The sequence below is a fragment of the Rhamphochromis longiceps genome, linkage group LG5, assembly GCF_057381845.1.
Source record: "Rhamphochromis longiceps isolate RC_006_pf linkage group LG5, R_longiceps_female_GT1.1, whole genome shotgun sequence".
In the NCBI taxonomy this organism is placed as follows: Eukaryota; Metazoa; Chordata; class Actinopteri; order Cichliformes; family Cichlidae; genus Rhamphochromis; species Rhamphochromis longiceps.
The window spans coordinates 38,748,411-38,770,481 of NC_140561.1; the positions used below are offsets into that span (position 1 = coordinate 38,748,411).

At 40.4% G+C, this 22,071-nt stretch overlaps 3 protein-coding genes across 4 annotated transcripts in view; 1 reads left to right on the forward strand and 2 right to left on the reverse strand.

Moving 5' to 3' along the window:
- Nucleotides 1-5,305, reverse strand: LOC146670588 (E3 ubiquitin-protein ligase TRIM35-like). Its single transcript, XM_085408074.1, has 3 exons — nt 5,250-5,305; nt 3,717-3,828; nt 1-1,464 (listed from the first exon to the last, which is right to left on the reverse strand). Exons 1-3 carry the CDS (start codon nt 5,303-5,305, stop codon nt 1-3), a joined length of 1,632 nt encoding a protein of 543 aa, XP_085264200.1.
- Nucleotides 3,044-13,504, reverse strand: pigu (phosphatidylinositol glycan anchor biosynthesis, class U). The gene is made up of 12 exons (XM_085407601.1): nt 13,322-13,504; nt 11,839-11,903; nt 10,910-10,969; nt 9,993-10,055; nt 9,687-9,796; nt 8,745-8,845; nt 8,440-8,537; nt 8,126-8,280; nt 6,653-6,796; nt 6,394-6,518; nt 5,867-6,009; nt 3,044-5,611 (listed from the first exon to the last, which is right to left on the reverse strand). Exons 1-12 carry the CDS (start codon nt 13,449-13,451, stop codon nt 5,498-5,500), a joined length of 1,308 nt encoding a protein of 435 aa, XP_085263727.1. The 5' UTR covers nt 13,452-13,504; the 3' UTR covers nt 3,044-5,497.
- psmf1 (proteasome inhibitor subunit 1) overlaps nt 13,382-22,071 on the forward strand; it is a 15,133-nt gene continuing 6,443 nt past the window's right edge. The window contains exons 1-5 of one of the 2 annotated variants that reach the window (XM_085407603.1): nt 13,382-13,521; nt 15,187-15,328; nt 16,528-16,680; nt 17,600-17,682; nt 18,080-18,277. In XM_085407603.1, the coding sequence (XP_085263729.1) occupies nt 15,200-15,328; nt 16,528-16,680; nt 17,600-17,682; nt 18,080-18,277 (563 nt within the window). In that variant the 5' untranslated portion in view covers nt 13,382-13,521; nt 15,187-15,199. Of the gene's footprint in view, nt 13,522-15,077; nt 15,329-16,527; nt 16,681-17,599; nt 17,683-18,079; nt 18,278-22,071 lie in introns of those variants that run through there. The other variant, XM_085407602.1, reaches the window with a different exon arrangement.

Genomic DNA, 22,071 nt, shown 5'->3' on the forward strand with positions numbered 1-22,071 from the left:
TTAACTACACTGGATATGGACCATATACTCTTTAGATCCCTTTAAACGTGGCTGCTCTTCCAGTGTTACACAGATGGCTGATGGTAGTATGGTCAGTGGAAGAGTCTTGGTCTCAATGTAAGGAAACAACTTCTCAGTGATAGTGAGTTTGAAGGTGTGTATGAGTGTGTTGGTATCAATATCAAAGAATGAGAGCTTCCCTTTGTCGCAGTGCAGGCGAACTCTGATCCTCTGGAGCGTCTTCACTGCGAGGACTTTGCGTGAAAGTGTTGGAGCAACTGCTGTGTATTTCCCATCGTGGCGACTTAATTCCCAGAATCCAGTCTTTAATTGTCCCTTTCTCTTAATTGACTCCTGTAGCACACCGAGACACCAGACTCCATCATTTCTAACCTCAACGTCCCAGCTGTGACTCCCCGAGTCGTAGCCCTCAGAGCCCATGATGATCGAATAGCTGTCAAACCTTTCTGGGTTTTCAGGAAGCTTCTGTTTGCTTCCTTGTCTCACACTAGTAAGATCTGAAGAGATGATGAGGTGTCCTTCAGCGGTGTTTGGATTCAGAATCACAGGAGTGTAGGAAACTGTCTCCTTCATTTTGTTCCAGATGTCGTAGGCCAGGTTGCCCAGGTGTTTGGCCACATCGATCAGAGCTCCAGAGACCACCTCAGGATCCTCCAGCAGGGGGCGCTGCTGGACTCTTTCTGCTGCAGCCTTGTAGTTATAGAGAAACAAAGAGTCATCAGCTCTCAGTTCCTCCTGTGTGGCACTGATGGTTTCAAAAAGAGCTGCTATCTTTTTGGTCAGAGCCTCAATCTTCTCCTGCATCATCCGACTCTTCTGCTGCTCTTCTGTCTTCAGAGCGGTGATCCTTGCCTCTTCCTCCTCAAACAGAAAGTGATGAAGCTTCTTAAACTGCTCCCTAATCTGGCTCTCTGTGTACCGAGTCTGCACTACGTTGTGTTCTACAGTGAGGTCACTGTTTGCTTTCACGTATTCAAAGAGCTTCAGTTTATCTTGTAAACACTTGAGAAACACCTGGAGCTTCACTCTTTGATCCTGTGCAGCTTCTTCGATGGGTCTGAATCTGTGGTTGTTGTGTGCTTTTGAGTCTCGACATACGAGACACACGGGCTCCTCGTGGTCCAAACAGAAGAGTTTGAGTTTCTCAGCGTGCAGATTGCAGAGAGCTTCAGATGCTGCTAGTGGTGTCCCTGCTCTCTCAGCTCTCTCCTCTACAGCAGTCTTACACAGGTTCCTTAGCACTAAACTAACAGGTGGGTCAGTTGATGAGGGTATCTTCATGCAGAGTGGGCAGGTTTGGGTGTCCTTCTCCTTCCACCACAACTGCAGACATTCTTTGCAGAAGCTGTGGCTGCATGAGAGGATGACCGGATCTCTGAAGATTTCATGGCAGATCGAACAGGTGAGTTCCTTTTCAGACTCAGATTGTGCAGCCAGTTTGCCCTGGAATGGAAGCAAACCCGCAGGTGGCTGTAAAAAAGAAAAACTGCGCTTCACATTTGGGTTTTTTTTTAAATTCGCTTCCATGGCAATGAACTAGCAGCAGGTTTAGCAGCACTCCAGTGTCCCCGGTGATCTTTCTGCTGTAGTTGGAAAACTCACGTCTCCTCCGGTTACTCGTCCTAAGCAAACTGAACAGAAATCAAGTCCAACTTTGACTTATGAGGTATGTTATCTGATGCCTATATGGTCAAAGAACGAGGAAAATACATTTCACAAGGTTGCTTGTCTCATGCAGAGCATCCCCCACATTACTGGGTTATCTGCATCTGACGATTGCTACAGAGCCAGCCTTTGTTTCAAACTGATCAACATTTTTGATATAGGCAGGTATATTGAAAGAGAGCATGCACAAACAGTGAGCTAATTATTTGTTTGCACTGTTATATGTCAGGTTTCCTCCTGAGTACTCCGGCTCTCTCCTCCTCACTGATGTTCTTCTTGGTTTAACTGGTGATTCTAAACAGGATGTAGGTGTGGATGTGAGACTGTGTGTTTATATCAGCAGTGATGGTTCCTGCCCCTCCACAATCCCAACTCAGATATAAGATGATGTTACATTTCCCTTTGTGTTTGCTTTATTCTCTCCACTCTTTGGTCCACCTGGGAAAAACGCTCTTCCTCTTTCAGATCTTCAGCATCCCCAGTTGCCTGCTTCTTTTTGTGAGGCCCTGGTATTATTAATTATTTTTCATTAATTTTCACAAGTAGACCACAATAGCAATGCAAAGGTAAGTGTTTGGGGTGATAAAAATAAAAATATCTATGCTCCTTAGGATATATCAGAAGTCCACTTGGTCTAATAGCTTTCACTGAGAAACAAGATCTCACCACTCAGTTATTTTGGAACTCCTGTCTTCATATCTAAATGAATACGTCCCCAACTATAATTTCAATGGTCACTGGGTTGAAAAAAAAAAGCATGAGTTAAAAGGTTAGACCAAAGATTATAAGAAGGAAAAACATGACTGAACCACAGTTCACACACCAAAGATAATCTCTTTCGTAACATAGCTACAGTCAGACACGGCTGCACAATCATGTGGTGTGGATGTTTTTCTGTGGGATTTTTGATTTCTATCGGAAAGATCCTAACTAATCCTAAATCAAATCTAAGGACTCTGCTCTCCAAGGTTCCAAGTGTTTCTCAAGCACCTGCTCATTTATCTCTAGAGCCGCATGAGGTCAGAATTCTGAACTGAAGCCAAAAGATTAGAAAGCCCCGGATAAAGTGGCTGCAGCTTTCTGCTGGGTACCAAGAATCCACAGATTATTGTAGAACTTACACTGGAGTCACCTGAAGAGTTCTCTCTGCTTTGTGGAAACCCAAAGTCTCATTGTAGATTCCTTAACTGGTTTATTGGCTGAACTTTGAATATCAGCTGTCAGTATTTATTTTAGCCCAACGTGAGTTTTGGGCCTCCACCTGCCCCCTGCATGTGCAGACTTTTGTTTTTCAAATTTAGTAATCTGGCACCAAATCAGTGTGAAAACACCAGCATGGAGAAATAGAATAGACGAGTCTAAACCAGCACCCGGAGTTTATTAATCAACATTTATGACAATCACAGATCAAACGTAACGTCGGCCCTTGTAAACCCTGAACTTTAATCAAACTCGTACATACACGCAGTATCAAAACAACACAGAGATCCTTTTTCACGAAACAAAATCTGAGCAAATGTTTCAGTGCAGCAAATAAATACACCAAAAATGAATCATTGGCATTAAAACAGTTGCTATTTGCCCAAAACAAACAGACTGTTGGCATGTTACTGGGCAGTGAGTGGGTGCAGTTTACAGACACAAACACAGGATGTGTTTTTCATTTTTAATGTAACTGCATGTTTCCCAACATCTACTGAAAGCAAACATGGTTGTTCACAGGTGCCGATAAAATTATTTCATGTTACAACGAGAAATCATCAATGAACAGAAAACAAAACAAAACTTTGATTTCATGTCCCAATTCCATCATACACGGTTTCTGAGCTGAGTCTGAGTTTGTAGTGAAGTCACACCAGCAAAGTGACTGAATCAGTGTTCAAAGTGTCGCTGTGGTTGAATCTGGCTGCAGTTTGACAAAAACCTTTGAACAAAAAGAACAACTTCATTCAGAAACCGAGTGCAGTTTCTCAGACACTCGTACCTGCTAATTAGTGCTTAGTACAGGCAGATATTAGTATTTCATTCACCAACGCTGAAGCACACTTGCTCCTTGCTCCACAAGGCACCAACAGCACAAACACAGTCGAAAGGTCCGGTTCAGACTCAGTTAGCCGAGGTGACGCCTGTAACTCTACCCGCCTGAGAGTGAAAGCAGCAACAGCATCAAAACTTTAAGCCAAATAAAAATTAAACAGACGAGTCATTAAAAATACAAACACCTTATGAAGGAGGAAACTAGTTAGCCAAAACCATGTATGCACTTGTCTGTAAGCATTTTTATTTGTGCTGTAAAGCTGGACATTTTAACATGGGAGCCTATGGGGACTGACTCATTACAGCCAGACTCTAGTGGACATTAGAGGAACTGCAGGTTTTGGCACTTCTATGATATGTACTGCAAAACAAATATATTGGATCTGACTTGCTGTATAATTTCCTGTAAGTATAAAATAGTAATTCTGTTTTTGTGGGATTTTAATAGTATGTATGTAACAAATACTGTTACAGAACGAGTGTGTAGAGTGGATTTGAGACACTGTCTTATAAACATGCATGTAGTCGTCCTTTCATCTGCGAAGATGTTCAGATTGACTCCACTCATACGTCAATATGGTAAATATAAAGGACATAAAGATGGAAAATAAAACAGCTGGTTTTAATTTACTTTTTAAATATAACTAATTAACCATTTGACACTTTTTTGCCTGTTGGTACCTTAATATTCACCAAACAGACATCAGAGTTCATATTTTAATGTTAATTACAAATTTGATCTAAATAAATAACCTTGATGACATGCAGAAATACGAGTAAAGCAGGCATTCATTTGGTGAATTATATGAAAGTGGAAAACACGAGCTCACTGCAGCTTTAACTTGGTCCAAAACAAGAAGAAGAAGAAGAAGAAGAAAGGCCCTTTACATTTCAGACTCCGCTCCTCTGTGATATTTAAATCTACAACCAAAACCATCATAAATATTTGGATCCATTATTATGTGTGTTCTTCCTGGGACCAGTCTCCAACCCTCCACCGAAGCTTAATGACGATTATCTGTTTCTGCTCTCCAAACATGCCAAACTCGAGCGACTCAGTTGTCAACACATTCACTGCAGTCTTCGTTTCCTGCTCGGTAGTTGTTATTATCTGATGCTTCTCGCCAGAAAAACTTTCCAGTTTCTGATCAAAATCTCAAGTAGTGTTCTGCAACACAATGAGGTTGAACTGGTTTTTACTTTAGATGACTTTAGGTAAACGAGAACTGAAGAGCAGACTGTAAAAGGCAAACACTGTTAAACTGGTGAGAAACTAAAGGTTTCTAAGCTCTTAAAAACAGCTTTTTCTTTCTCCTCTGCCACGACAGATGCCACTTTTAACAAAAAGGCAATAAGGGAAACACAAACGCGTGCACGTGGGCGAGAATGATCAAATAAAAGAGGTTTTTCCTTCAGCGCGACAGCTGGTGCTTTAAAATAAAACCTGGAGCTGCAAGAACAACAAAGCATCAAAAAATAAACTTTCCCAGAGTGGCTTACAGGAAGTAACCACAGGTGGAGGTTACAGGTGGAGGTGAGGCTTCAGAGTAAGCCACGTGTCGACATCCCACACGTCTGTCATGTTGTATGTTGCAGTGCTATTGTTTGCATGTGACGCTGTACCGTGCGCACGTTCTGCGTGTGCCGTTTTGATCTGTTTGAGGACCACAGGAGGTCTGAAAGTCTTTTACCCTCCTTCAGTTTTTGTTTGTTCCCTCTGAGGATAAAAAGAAGACGAGTTTATTCCTCCCTTGAGTGCAAACACGGGTGCGTTTTATTTGAGAATCAGCGTCGCCTCAGAGCCGTCCTTCCTCTTCAGGTACAGCCCGTTGGTGAGGTGGTGCTCTCTTCTCAAGAAGGCGTAGAAATAATCTGACACCAGCAGGATCTGAAGGGGACATATATTTATATCAGGACACCGAGACTGCACTATCGGGGGGGATTCTTCTTACAGACTGCCTCTTGTAAATAAGATTTTCTTTACTGCCACTTTGAAAGAAGACGTGATATTGAAACAAAAAAAAAAAATCCCAAATCTAAAAATGGATGAAACTTCATTTAACAGCGTTATTGCATTTATCTTTAACTAAATAAATAAACAGCATTAACTCTGCCCCCCTGGCTCACATGCACACCATCCTACCTGCGCCACGTTGAAGAGCAGAGTTATGGCGTAGTAGAAGTTGGAGTTGGCGCTGCCGGCGTAGATCCAGAGGTGCCAGAGAACCGGGAACAGAGCCGAACAGGCCAGCAAGACACAGGACACCAGGAAGATGTTCCTCAGGACTGAACAGGAACAAAGACATATAATTACTGATAAATCAAATCAAAAACATGAATTAATGAAGCTTTAAGATGCTACAAGAGAAAAATCAGGACTTTCATTTGAGGACAGTTTGGAGCTGATGAAAAATCTCTGACCAATCAGTGTTAAAGATCTTTTTAATTTCATCCTGTATTATTATTTCATATTTATTCTACAGTGTTTCAGAGACTTTGTTTCTATGTTTTTTTACTCTCACTGATCGGCAGTGCTTCTGACCCCAGACAACATAAATTTAAGGTAAATATTCAAAACATTTTTTTTATGTGATGATACTTTAACCAGGATCTGTAAGAGCACAGACTCTGAGTGGAAATGTTGTCAGGTCCCCCCCCCCCCCCACTCACATCTGTGCAGGTGACTCCAGACAGGAAGGAAGGCCAGATAGAGTGCAACGTCTCCCACAGTGGGGTACGACTTAAAGATGGAGATCACAGCTAACTGCATGAAGATCAGGAAGACGGGATGCTCCCTGCAGCACACACACGAACACAGATGATACATCATGTTGTGGTTTTACTCAGGTTTAGGTTATTAAACAGGAAAAAAAAAAAACTGTGTCAACTTGGAAGGACCTTTAACGTGAGAATGAGGTGCTGGACTTACTTTAGTTTGATGGACAGAGGGATGGTGTAGAAGAAAACATTAATCTGGAAGACGCAGAGGAAGAAGAGGCGGAAATGTTCAAACATCTCGGCAAAGAAATACCAGAAGAGGCCGATGTTCGGAGTGAGGTCAGGAACCGAGAGACTGGAGGGAGAGAAAACAGTCCCATTAGAGATGCAGACACACTTACAGAGTTTATTCTGTCTTCAAACATCACACGCACTCATTGGAACTGAACAGTGAAAATAAATAAGCTTCACAGCGCCCTCTGGTGGAGTAATTATGCAATAAAAAAGTTGGACGTTTTGCGCAAATATGGACAGTTTCTTCCTCCTGCTGATGCAACACCATGAGATATTTTCTCTTATGCATGGCAGCTCAGAGGTGCTGACAGAGGCGTGTGTCTGATGCAACGCTGATGTGTAAGCAGTGCAGTTCATTACATCGCATTGCTAACAGTGATTATCCTGTGCTGCCTCCTGCAGTCTATCCAGGCAGCTGGAGAGGGTTTATCTAGTAAATTAAGCTAGATATACTTTAGAAGAGTGGTTCCTAAAGTGTGGGCTGGGTACCCCTTGTGGGCCACTAAGGTCCTGCAGCTGGACCACAGTAACAGAAATTCAGTTTGTATGTACAAGTATGCATGTCATCTACATATTTATAAAAAGATATTTATATAAAAGGGGAATCAAGTGGTTAGTTTGTGATATTACTCGTTACTCTGACCTAAATGTATTGCTGAAGTGTGTGACAGGTGGGTCACACACTGTCCTTAACACTTTGCACATGACTGTGTAGCATTAACAATTTAAAGCCAACAGCCTGTGTGCTTTATGTTTTTGGAGAAAATTTTTACGTAAACATGACTTTCTCTAACAATTTGTTTAGAGTGAAGATTTAAGATGAGCTCTGTGGGCGTTTGTAAGTGGGCCGCGGCACTCTTGTGTTTCTGCATGGCTGCTCTAGAGTATATCTGGGGTTTTCCACGGTTGCCATTTCTAATTTACTGTAGAAAAGATAATAACCTCATTCATCTAAATTTTTTCTGACAAAAGCCAAAAATCCTCAAATCAACAAACCAATGAACTGATCAAATCTTAAAACCTCACATGAGAATTTACTTCAACACAACAGAGACATCGGTGCTTTTATTTTATGCCAATTCATGGCTTCCAGCTCCTCTCCTGCTCTCTTGGGTGGTTCTAACTGCTGCTTTAGGTCAAGGTGCTCGACTTTGAGGAGCAGCTTGGATTTTGTCGACTCTCGGATGGCTTTAAGAGCTGGTGAGGTTTGGATTTTAGCACAGTCTACGACTGGCTGTCTGAGACATGAATAATCCCGAGTGAGGCCAAATTCACTCATTTTTATCTTTCTTGTCTTCAGCACTTTTGCCACAAACTCGGGAACGCGTGCCTGAGAGAAACTACATGAAGACAAAGCTCCTCAGCCCCGCCGTTTCTTTTCTTTACTCACATGAAGCCGTAGACGGAGGGCAGGTAGTCCCAGGAGCCGAGCAGGAAAAAGGAGAGACAGATGAGGACAAACAAGCTGCCGAGGTACATGAAGAGATACTGCACGATGAACCACCAGAAGCTGACCCGACGGAAATTCACTGGGATGTACTGACGCTGGAAGAGCAGAGACAGGGAGGTGGATAAATCCCAGCAATGATGCTCGAAGGAACGGAAACAAACAAGCAAAGGAAAAGACAAAAGAAAAGTGAGAGCAGAGAGAAAATAAAACATTTAAAACAATGAAATATCTGCTTCCATTCATAGATGACAAACCTGCATAAAATACAGCATGGCAGGAGCGCACAGGGTGATGGGATAGATGGACTGATAAGTGGCCAAGCAGAGGAATATGGCACTCAGTAAGACATTTCCTGAAAAAACAAAGAAGGCAAATTTTTTAGAACCTGATAAAACCACAGCAAACTTCTAAAAAACGACATTTAAATAAAAGCAAAGTGATTCACGTTCCTCTGATGTAATTAAAAAAAAGAAGCTTCAGCAGAGCCAACGAATGGGATCAGCAGGAAACAGTCACTTCCTGCTCGGACACAAACACGAGATGAAGATCTGAAGTGTACCTTTTATTGTGGAGAGGAAGAAGAGGGCGAGCACGGCGTTGTTCAGGCCACAAGTCGACTTGGCGACACAGGATAAGATGGTGAACGGGTTCAGCAGGTAACTGTGCGAAAAGAAGCAAAGAACAATTATTAGTAACTAAATAAGTAAATAAACTGAAAACAAACAGGAGAATTTTCAGGAGATACAGTGCGTTGTCCGTTTTCCCTGGATTTTCTCAAATTTAACCTCAGAGCGGAGAAGGTGAAGCGTTCTCCTCCACAAGGTGATACTGAAATTTTATCAATCGTCTGGATGAAGCTTTTCCTCACAGCTATTTACAACATTCACAACTTGAGAGGCTAAAACGTGATTCTTATCAACTGGAAATGATCATTATTTTATAATCTAGTCATTGTTACGTCCCTCTGCAGCCCCTAATCTCCTCAGTGTGTTCAGCTGGTGCTAACTGACCACACTTAGTCAGGTGTGGATGAAAGCATACCTGCAGCAGGCTTTTAGGGAGGCTCACTAGTCTTTGCCTGGGTGGTAGCAGCCACTTTAGCCAAGATAAACCTCTTTCTCACTGACATTCTGGTGTTCGTCTCCTTATTTATGTTTTGGCTTTTGAGTTGGGACATAAGTGGGGGCTCATCCGGGATCGTTTGGACATTTTTGTGGAGACTGAATTTTTGTGTTTTGTGGGTGAGTGATGGTGTTCACTGTAATTGAGCAAGTTTATATGAATTCATTTTAGACCCCGAATTCAATTCAGTTTTATTTATACAGCATCGAATCACAACAACAGTCGCCTCAAGAATAAATAATAAACTTCGCAGCTGGAAGAGCCCGAGTGGTCACACCTTTGTTATTCTGGGTAAGAAGATGAAATTTAAGAAGCTGAATCTGGCAGGAGAGAATTTCTATAGGTGCGACTTGTGTGCAGTATGAGTGATGGTACTTACAACATGGCTACTTTCAGAGGGACGTAGTACATTTCTTTGGGGCTTCTGATGAGCTCCAGAGAGTCCATGGGGTATCGGTCGGCCTCCAAAGCAAACTTCTGCTTTCTGAACTGAAATGGCATCAAAGACAAATATATGAAAAAGAAACAGATGCAGACACACAGAGCCCCAAACACAAAGGTCTCACACAGAACACGTGAGCTGAAGTTACTCCTGTTCATTATTAGAGACGGGGTTTGGGAGTTTAGGCCAACCCTACTTCTCTACACATAAGTATTTAAACTGTGTATTTTGATGTGTTCTCACCACTTGTTTGTTGTACTCCTTCACTGCCATGTAAAGAGCCACAGCGGTGATCACGTCGGCCAGCTGAGGAGACAGAAACGGTAAAATGAAGTATGCCTGATTTAACATTTGCTGCATTTCCACTTCAAGGTCATCTCACTCTGATGTCTGCTATTTTCAAGAAGCTCTGAGGGAAATCTGTTCTGACCCTTGTGCCTGGTCCTCTGTGATAAGAGCTGGGTGTCCTCCACTGTGCCCTCCACCCCAAAATCTCTATTTTATGGAAAGTAGCGAGGAGGTTAATGTGGTGAACACGGCTCATGATAAGTGAAGATCGTATTAGTGTGGCCATGAAGCTCTTGTTTTCTTGGTGAGAGTGGAGACACTCTACTTCAGGGCTGAATCTGGTCTCTCAGATGTTACTGGGAATCACATTAAACCTTTGCATTAACGATGAATCCTGGTTTATGAATTCATGTATAATGCTGTGGGCATCGAACATCGAGCACGCTCCTGGTGTCTCTGCTGATGCCTTTGGACTTTAAAACTGTGGATTGACACTGAAACCTGCCGTTCAGGTTCTGGGTTGTGCTCAGAGAACCAGCTCTCATCAACATCAGCCTCAAAAAGGTTTGAGGTTTGTGTGTGGCTTTACAATCAATTTGATCACACTTCAGAGTTTAATCTCCTTCTTCTTTAGGGGTTGTCACAATCATCTGCCTCCATGTCACTCGATCACTAACATCCTCCCTCAGTACATCTCTGAATCTTCTCTGTGGCCTTCCTCTTTTCCTCCCACCTGGCAGCTCTTGTCCAAGACCCATATTCCCTATCCATCCTCTGCACAAGTCCGCTCCACCTCAGCCGTCCCTCTCCAGTAATGAGACTGCCCCCAAAGAAAAAAATGCTTCAAAATGATGTTTTGTATTCAGACTCACCATAAATGTGATCTCTGCGTAGTCCACCAAAAAGTGAAACATGTAGATGATGAGAGGAGTCTGAAAGGATCAGAGCAGAAGGAGAATTCAACATGAACATCTAAACATCAACATGCCTCATTTGTGGATTTCAGACACATTAAATAATTTTCTGCTGACTCAGATCTCAGTTGTAGAAATACACCACCTATGAGGTGCAAGCATGTCATGGAAAAATCAAGAACCAGGAACAAATGAAACATCCCAGCACGTCTATATAATTAAATAAGACATTTATTGTCCGTTTTCCACCAACACGGCACCTGGAAATGCATGGAACTGGTTTTAGACTGAGCACCAGCACTTTGTTGGTGTGAATGTGACATTCGAGAGGTGGTTTACAGATGCTACTCATCCTTTGAGTCTACAAACAGGCAGCTGATTGATTCTTGTGATCTTGATATAATACATTTTGTGTTTGTTGATTATCTGTGAACAAAGTTTGATGTGCTCACCCTACCCTGCTCTGGATGTTTTAGAGTATCTATTTAATCTCTTAGAAACCTTTGGTCCAGCCATGGCCCGACTCTAAGGAGGCCCCTCCTCACTCAGAAGATCTGACTCTGACACTCTCACTTTGTTCTGATGATGAAGTTCTTGCTATTACACAGCTGCTTAGTAAGCAAAGTTTTCACCTGGGTGTTATCTGAATGCTGCTTCAGTGGAAATCTGACCTTTTGTTGAAAGAAGTTTCTAGAAATGTTGCCTGTGTCTCTAATCCCCTCCACTGTGATGGTTCACCAAGAAATAAGGAGAATCTAGAATGTTTCATCTTTGTTTTCCAGACCATCTCCTTCATATTTTCCGATTATTTTCAGGTTAATGTACAAATATACATTCAGTGTTCACTCAGACTTTGTAAAAGGTGTTTGTGTTAGAGAGAGATTCACCTCGTGGAAAACATCTCCAGAATATGGTGAAACCCCCAAATCAAGCAGAGCCAAACCTTCAACAACTGCAAAGAAACAGCAAACAGAGAAACAGTTTTAAGACTGCTATATTACAATAAAAATCACAACCACAATTATTTTGGTCACTGTGGAAAATGTTTATTTTTGCATTTATGGAACTTCAACTTGGTGAATTTGGTCTGAAATTTCGAGAGTGAAGTGACATTGTAAACTAATTTTTCTCTATTCCACTATCGTTAGAAGCCAAAATCATAAATTCTGTTAAAATCTCCAACTTTTAATATTTTTTATTAGCACTGGGCTGTTGTCTTTGAATGCCTCCTCTTGACAGTAACAGTTCCAGAGCTTCCAGTTACAACTGAGTAATGAAAAATGCACAAAGTGTTTCTGTGCGAGTCTCACAGCACGTTGGTCATGTTTTGTGTTTTACAGAAAAACCTCAGATTGACTGCAAACCTGCACCTCAGGCTCCTGTCAGGTACCGTGTCATAATATGCTAAATGGAAACTTAAACACAGTCCACTAATATTTCACAAATTCATCTAAAACAAAATCTTTGTCTGTGGTAACTAATGGAAAGCTGATACAAATTTGTCAAATAATAAAGTCAAATCAGTGAGTGCCTCCCACTGTGAACCAGTAGATTTTTTTTGTACATTAATTATTCTCAGATATTTACTGGCCATCGAAGCACATGGGGCAGGGGTATGTGCATTTTCTCCATCACTTTTGAGCCCTCATAAATCAATGATTACAGAAGAGGTAGTCAGTTGCTAAGGGGCAATTAAACAAATATTCATGGGGGTGTACATATTTCAGTCTGTTTGTATACTTTTGTCCAAATTAGGGTGTCTGCACGGTGGTGCAATTGTTAGCACCATCACCTCACAGCAAGCAGGTCCTGAAGGCAGGGGGACATGTGCCTGTTAGGCTAAGTAGTGATTTTAAATTGGCTGTAGCTGTGGAAATTAATTTTTAAACACTTGCTGATGTAACATTATACACACACTATACACGTCAGCCAGATGTTTTACAGGTGTAACGTCTACTTTACTATGCGCAAATAACCCCGTGGAAACGAATGTGGCTCATAGGAGGGGGGTCATTTACAGGGGGTCCACAAATACTAGAGACTGTGCAGATCTTTGTTCAGCCGCTGGCAGAGACTCTGGTCGTCATTATTATTGGTGGTCGATGGATGTTTGACAGAGAAACAACCACTGAGCTCCATTCATTGGAAATAGCAAAGAAACACTTCCCCTACAGAAAGTAAAACGTGTCCGTTGTTAGCTTAATGTCAGTAAAACATCACCGAACTTTCTGAATTTGAGTCTCAGCTGCTGATTTTTGCAGCTGAACCGGTTTGACCGAGTTACCGGATAACAGCGCGGATGAGAGAGAGGTGAGGGGACCCGGACGTGAACGGAACGCAGCGGCTCTAAACCGCTGAACCCGCGCTTACCTCTCTTCCAGGCGGTTATCGGCGACACCACCTCCACCCTCTCTGCAATCAGCTCCGCCAAACTGGACCGGAACAAAGCGGCACGGATCGTAACGGCCACAATCAACAGCAGAGTCAAGGGAGCCGCCATCTTGACAAGGAAGCGCTGTCCGCCCTGCGAGGTGCACGACGGGAAATCAAGTCTCCAAACGTGAAGGAAGGTGGGAGGGAACCAAAAGTCCAGATAGATAGATAGATAATTTTTGGTGCATGTGATATCTTTTTACACGCTTGCTTGATGTCAACTGATGATTCATTTTACATTTGAAACACACTCTCACAAACAGAGTAAGCACACAAAGCGGAACATTTATTGTCCTATAGTTGTTTTCATCCGGAGGCTATTTGAATGGGATCAAAACAAAAAGCCGTACACAGTGAACCACTTCCGCTAACCCTGCGTTTGTTTTATCAAAACAAAATTGACTCGGTTTAAAAATATAAATTTACTTTTTTCCTGATCAAGTTGGGATCATTAAAATAGGTTCACACAAATAATACAATAACAAGCATAAAATGCCGTCTGAAAATTAATCAACTGACATTTTAGATTTTTTTAAATTATCGCTTGTGTTTTTGATGCGTACATATCTTTATTCTTTAGATCAGGGGTCTTAAAGCTGTAGGCCACTGCTGGCATTGTCATCTTATTGGAGAGCACTTTAGTGTTCTAGGAGTACAAAAACAAACAAACAAGAAAACACACAAATATCTTAGAAAATGTAGTGTTTAGTTTGTTTTTGAATTTCAAATATTGTATAACAAGATAAAATTGCAAAGGTGAACGCATTTCTTCCCTCACTATTAACTAACTGAAGCCTTTCATTGAACTGCCAAATAAACAAATTGGTACTCTCTTTCTGGCCAGACACGTGGCAGCATTTCTGTTATATTTATTTAACAACATAAAAATGCAGAAATAAGTGATTTTTGACTGCTAGTGAAAACTGTTTTCTTTACAAATAACTCTCACTGAACTAACACAGCCAATCCCTCAACATGTTTGTACTCTCTGCTCATATTGCTTTCATATAAAATCATTTTTTGCTTTTTAAGGAACTTATTTTAACATTGCACTTATTGCACCCTAACAATAAATAAATAAATAAATAAATAAATAAATAAATAAATAACTTCAAGGGTCAAATTGTACTATATTTCTTCATGTCAATATACACGCCCCAAGTAGGGGTGACGTGGGCTGCAAGTGGCCCCCGGCCTGCGAGTTTGAGGCCCCTGTTTTAAATTAACAGTTATACAGAGATATGAGCTCTTTTAAGATGCAATGAATTGAAGTAGGGCCGATTTCAACATTATTATATTTAACCCAAACAAAATAAAACCCAGGTATGAGAAAAATATTTTAGTTTGGTGCATTGGTGCACATGTTTTGTAAGGATGAAAAACGCAACACTTCATGCCTACATGACATGAAGAGTTGAGTTTGTATTTTAATACTTCGTCTAAATTTCCCCCTTACAAATACACTCACATTATAGTAAAAGTAACCAAGAAACTAAGAAAAACTGAACTGAAATAAGAAAACCTAATCTGAGAGTGAATCAAAATGAAACTTAATTGAAGCTAAAAATACTAAATGAAATAGAAATAAAGCTTAATGAAAAAAGGTCATTACGTCACATAATATCACTGGATATTTGCAGATATGTACCGTTCGGTCAGCTCTCTGGTGCTTTTAAACTGAAAAGCCGGGAAGCGGAAATGGTTCCTGTTGCTTGGCACCAAACTGCAGCTTGACTCAGTGAAGCGGCTACACAGACTTTCGTTTTCATTTCTTTTGCCTGAAACTGTACCGATGTTGGCAGATTGAAGGAAAACATGGCTGGCTTGGAGGTGTTGTACACCTGTGTCGCAGGTAATATCACCTGCCCGCAGGACGCCGTTGTGTGTTTTGTTCACTGGGAGTTGATAAAGAACGGATACAGGTGCATCGGCTCAGGAGACGAGGTGAGTTCGCTTAGTTTAGCTAAATCTTGTGTTAAATTATCCCACATTATGGCAAAGATAATATTTTCTTTTTACATCATTCTTACGCCAAATTGTGGAATGCAAATTAAATATTAGCAAAAAGATTCTGTGTATGTGGTTTTCGATGTTTTTCAGACCGTAATTCCAATAATTCTTAAAATGTCGGTTTTTCCAAGGGAGTTCTGTATGTAATTCTCAATGTACATTAGCTATAGCTTCATAAACAAGCATCACCTCCCGTGTGAAGCTGACGTTAACGCGAAGAATTTAAAAGTGTGAGAAATGCGTTTTAGGTTTCTTTAATCCAACTGTCATGGCTGATATTCAGTTTGACGGCATCTGTTTTAAGAGGGACAGTTTACCAAAACTGTCATGTCATCTTTAGCTGGCTAACCCACTGGGGGCAGTCATCCTGAAACACCACGGGAGTTTATGACACAGATTCGTGTTAGTGTGCAGCCTTGCTATCCTCCACCCTCTCCCATTGTTCATTTTACAGAAATCAACAGGTAATCAGTATTATTTTTAAAATGAAGCATTTATAATGAGATTTAACGTGAAAAGGGAAACGTTTGGCATCTCTGTGTGATTGTTTTACATAAAAACACTCTGGAATGACACCTACCATTTAGTAAAGTGACCCAGTTCCAAATGAGACATTTCTCTTTATTTTGAACATGATGACATGTTGAAAAGTTTTTTTTTCTTTAGATATAAATAATGAGAAATTTTTATGCACCTAAAAATGAATTCACTCTACCGGATTTTTATGTGTATCATTATCATTATTATATTTATTTTTTCCACGTTCGTTTTTTATTTTATTATGTGGAATTTTTACGTTATTGACCAATGTTGTTTTGTCACATTTTAATTATAGGGTTAGTCTTGTTTATGTTAGCTAGTTTTAGTCTGTTTTACTGCAGCAACACAAGAATCTGCAATATGTTTACAATTTTTTACAACAATCTTACAACCTTAGTGATGAGATTAGTATATGTTATATCTAATAATAACACATATTTCTTGCTGTAGTTCTTATGTATTGTTTTGTTATTTGCAGTGAACTGGCCAAATTCTGATAACAAATATTGTGAAAAGAAAAAGCAGGTTTCTGATTGAATTGACCCCCTTTGTTTTTATCTGTCTTCACGGCCTCTGTGACCTTCCTGCTCCAGGCCCGCAGCAGTGATAAGAAGTCCGAGCTGCTGCCTGCTGACTGGAGTAACAACAAAGAGCTGTACAGTCTGCGATACAAAGCCAACAACAGTGACACCCAAATGCTCCTCAAGGCAATCACTGTTGATTCCACCTTGATCTTCAATCTGATGGTAAGCACATAAACATTTGATTTGAATCTTAATTAGTTTTCTAGACAATGGCAATTTAAAATAGTGCTTTAAAAATTATGGTAGTGTGTGGGTTTTTTCCCTCTATTAATGACAGCAGAAACCTGAAATTTTGCATAATTACGAGGACGTTATACTGCCACTGTTCTATCAAAGTTTAAAACGAATCTCCTCATATGTGGATCTCGTTTTTCTCAGAAACAAAAATTATGTAAAAAAAAAAAAGAAATCTGGTAAGTCTTAGTTTTTAAATTCATCAGGTTCCAATCAGCCCAAATAGCAAAGAGAAATTTAAAATGCCATGAAAGAGTTCAGGTCTTAGGAGGTTAAGAAGAAGATTTTTTCCTCTGGATTATTTTTCATTGGAGCACTGATATAGACCGACCAGTTTATCCTGCATTTCAGTCCTGATGTAAGGATCCATAAAAAGCCTTAAAAGGGAATCAAGCAAGTCTGATTTTCTAAGTTTGAATCTTGATGTTCAGAGCAGACATCACTGCAGCCAGGGGTGAGGTCGCAAACACTTTACTTTTAAATTTGTGTTTTTTTCGGTCATTCGAGTTTGTATCGATTAAAATGTTTCGATTAGTTTAGTGTTTAGTTCAGTGAGTTTTAGTTTTTGTCATTCATATACAGGTCGTATTACTGCACTGTAAGACTGGAGAAATGTAGATCTATGCAAAGATCTGACACACAGTTGCGTAAAATAAGAAAATATGATTTAGGTTCAGTTTATTATTTGCTAGTTTGTTGAGATATTATTCTCCATGTTAATCTATCTTTTTAATGGATCGTGTGTGTGTGTGTGTGCGCGCGCGTGTGTGTGTGTGTGTGTGCGCGCGTGTGTGTGCGCGCGTGTGTGTGCGTGTGTGCGTGTGTGTGTGTGTGTGTGTGTGTGTAGAACTCCAGCACACAGCAGGTGTCGGACTTAACGGTGAACATCAACGACCACGTGAACACTGACCAGCTTCACACATTTGACAGGTTATTTTTTTGAGCTGCTCTACTTTATTAAGCTTTTATTCTGTTGTCTTATGTTGTTCTGATTATTATAATTGTTGTGTTAGACTTTTGGATCCTGTAAGGGACAAACTTTCCAACTTTAGGAAGAAATGTATAAATAGTAATAAAGTATGCCTCGTACTCAGCCTGCCTTTTAAGGTCATCTCAGATTGATACCCACTTGTTGTTGAAATCTTTTATTTGTTGGAAAAAGCCTATTATAAAAAGGTTGTCTGATAGGGAGGGTGGCCTTGAAGGGCAGTTTGTTTGATAACTAAAGATTATTTTGAATTGTGAGTCATGCTTAGCAACTCTGGTATAGTCAGAAAATAAACATATAGAGCTGAAAAATAAATGAAGTCATCTCTCTTCTCTGCAGTGTGTTCAAAGATGCTGACAGTTTGTCAGAGAAGGTGAAGACTCAGCTGCTGCCCCCCCTGGACAGACCGACCGGACAGAGAGCAGAGAGGAAGAGTCAGCGGGATGAGGAAGAGGAGGCGCAGAGAAGAAGAGGAGAGGACAGTGACCCCCTCCGTATTCCCAGCAGGAATCCTCGCCAGGGGACACACCCTCACTGGTTGGTGATGATACAAACTGTGCATGCAAAACTTTACAACAAAACTCATGAACTGATCGTTAAATATGTACATTTTACTGTCATGTGTGACACACAGTTATGGTTGGCACATATTTGTAATGTTCCTGGTTTCTCTCTCTTTTGCATTTGTGGAAAAAAGAGGATACTGCCTGAAACTATGAGTCAAATAGAGATAATAACGAATGCCTTGCTTACTAATTTTTCTATATCCACCTATTTTTGCTCATTAATGAGGTTCTCCCACCAGCATAGGATCAAGTAATTAATCTAATGTACATTCATGAAGTTTTAACCTTATATTTGTGGTATTTCTAGTTTTACTCAGGCTGAATATAGTTTAGTCTATTCATTGGCAGTCTGGCCTGTTCAGGTTTTCCGGTTTTGTGTGCATTAATGTGCATTACTCACTCACTTATTAAATTCGAACAGTCTAAAAGTCCAGTTTAACCTTGAACGATTTTAGATTTGTTTGCACTTTGCAGACTTGGAAAGAACTACATGACGGAAAATCAATGAACAACCAACAAGTTGTAATCCTTAACATTTTCATGGCATCAGAGCCTCGTGTTATTAATATTTATGACTGACATTTTGGCATTTGATACACACACACACACCCCTGGATGTGCTGAGATTGTGGCTTGTAATACGTCTAGACGGAGCATCTGTTGGCAAATGAGGACAGAGCTCAGGCTGTGTGTGTGTGTGTGTGTGTGTGTGTGTGTGTGTGTGTGTGTGTGTGTGTGTGTGTGTGTGTGTGTGTGTGTGTGTGTGTGTTTTACTCATGTTCAGGGACCTAAATCTGTTTATACATTCCCTTCTGGGGACACAAAGCAAGTTCCCATAAATTAATTATTACAAGGAAAGACTTAGTTTAACGTTCTGGTAAGTGTCCAGAGAATGAATGTGAGTGTAATAAGTGTGTGTGTCTTTGTAACATCCTCTATATCAGCGGTCCCCAACCTTTTTTGCGCCGCGGACCGGTTTATGTCCGACAGTATTTTCACGGATCGGCCTTTAAGGTGTTGCGGATAAATACAACAAAATGAAACCACTACCGGTACCAAAAAAGGAAGATTTATTCATAACACACAGGAAAAGACCCAGGGAAACAGAGTTAACGATAAAATCAATTTAAAAAAAAGATAAAAACCCTGTGGGCTAAGCAGAAGGTTTGAGTAAGGTTAGGGTGAGGCGAGTCAGAGAGCAGTAAGTACAGACACAGTGTTGTAAAGAAAAGAGGTCTGAAGGCTCTTAGTGAAACACTAGTCATCACTCTCCTTCTCATATTTGTTCACAGTCCGCAAGCAAGCGGCCATTAGCCAAAACAGGGATGATATCCTGCACCTGTCCTGCACTATTACGCTGCACTATTTTATGTAGCTTGCCAAATTACATTAAATAACATGATCCATGGTCGTAGCTATAGACAGTACCAAAGATGGATGGAGCCACTCTCTGGTGTGTTAAGTCTCTTTTGAAACAGACGTGATAAGACCGGAGTGCATCTGACTTACAAGCTGAGGATATTGTCGTCTCACAGGTTAACAGCTTGTCATTACCTAGTGAACGTACCCTGGATAATCATCATTTCTGAAAATTAGAATTTCCACAATTTACCAAATACATTCATGTTTTAATCAGTTTGACCTGATTGAGCCGATAAAGGCATCAGAAAGCGTTTGCTGAGGTCAGGGCTGTGACCACGCCTAACTTTTTTGTCTTTGATATTAACTAAGGAGTTTTTTTTCCTTACTGAAAATGGACCTTTGGGCGGCTGACTGTAAGTAAGCACGATTGCTCAGCATATAGTTAAGGCAGGGAGTCTGGGCTACCTTTTGTAACAGATGCCTTGGCATTTTCCTGATGATTCTACACATTTGAAAAACTAAAAACTACTTACGATATGAATTAAGCTCCATTTAAAAATGTTTAAACATATTTTTCTTTGGTGGAAAAGAATGTTTTGGCAACAGCTTTCTTTCTGTCTAGAACAGTATTTATTTTAGTCATTCATAGTGACACAAAGCAAAGCCAACACAGGGTGGTTGGATGGTGCTAACAGATGAGCTAAATTTAGCTCATCTGCAAAAATCTGCTTAGTGTGTCACAGTAGATGTTATAGTGTAGTCATAGAAAAATGGCAGGTAGATGTAGCAAATAAGTTAGCTTGGATAAATTAGCTGTCCTTTTTTTACATTTTATTTTGTGAAATAAGATGGAGTGCAATTTATCCATGTTAGCAGGAAATCATTAGTCAGAATAAAGTAAGAATAAACCAAACAGTCCCTTAGATTAATTTCACTCTAGTCCATCTCTGCAGACGTGGTTCACTACCTGGCTAAGCTTAACTAGTTAACTTTAAGAAACACCAGTGCATTGGCACATACTGGTGTTTTAATGGGTGATGTTTGATAGAACAAAAGCTGAAGAGAGCAGGGTTGTTGTTTTTTTGTTTTTTTTTAATTCGTTCATTGTTTATTTATAGTAAACGTGAAAATCTTTAACATCCACTAAAAGTGACTTTAAATTTAACTTATGGCAGCATTTTCTGATAAAAATGCGCATTTTGTTTGGTGATGTTAAATGTGGTTATCCTGGAAATGAAGTCAGTGTAACGTCATCTGAAGTGATGGAAACATGAGCACATGTGTGAGCGAGAGCTGCGAGACAGAATCACTCTGACTTTCACTCCTCATCTCATCTCCCTCCTCCTCTTCCTCCCCCGTCCTCTTAGCCATGACCCGCTCAGATGAGATGCGAGATGATGTCAGCACTTTATCGACCTCCTGCTGTCACCTCCTTGTCCCGAGAGAGGTGCAGACAGAGGGGGAGGGAGATTAGGATGAGAAACGGTGACAGATGGGAGAAAGTAAAAGTTAAGAGGAGAACAGACCAAGATAATGGAGAGAAAGTAAGAAAGCACTCCTGAATCCTTAAGAGACGATTCGGGAGTAACAATTCAGAGAAACAAGCAGAGTGATGGCAAAAGCAAAGACAAGACAAGGGAGGGGGCAGAACCTGAAGACCTGAAGGTTGGATGAATCAGATGTGGGACTCTCCACCAGTCTTACTAGAAGCTGAATCAATCATGCCTGTGTGTTTCCATTTTTAAAGTTACTCTTAGAGCAACTGTCTTTTATAAATGACATTAGTCATTGATGATTCTAAGCTGCAGGATCCAGTTAAAGTGAAATAATGATTGTAGGATCAATAAATAAATGAGAATTATAAAATAAATAGATAACATGTTTTTGTTAAGATGGAAACTGTTACCCCCCAAACATCTAGGAAATGTTAGAGAATCAGAATTAGTTTTCAAAAGTTAAACTCGCAGATTCTTAAAACGTGTTGCTTTTTGCTGACCACTTAAAGTCCTTTAGACTACAATCAGAAAAGTCCAGCTGGGATTTGAACCAGGAACCTTTCTGTTGTGAGGTGACAGTGCTAACAACTCCTTTACTGTGTCTCCTCAGTCCTTCAGTCTCCCAAAAGCTGACTTCCCAAAAGTTTTCACATATGGGAAGCCTTTTAAAAAGTAATTTTTTTTAAATTTTTGCATTCTTTTAAATATACCAGAATCAGAATACTTTAATAATCAATAAGGTAACTATGTATGTAAAATAATGAACCAGCTAGCGATTGTCAAATGGACATCAATATTCTGCATTCAAAATGCAATAAAGCTAAATTTTCTACATCAACTATCGTCCCAAAGTTGAGCATTTTTAATGTCTAAAAAGAACCAGATTCAGTCGTCTCAAACAAGCCTG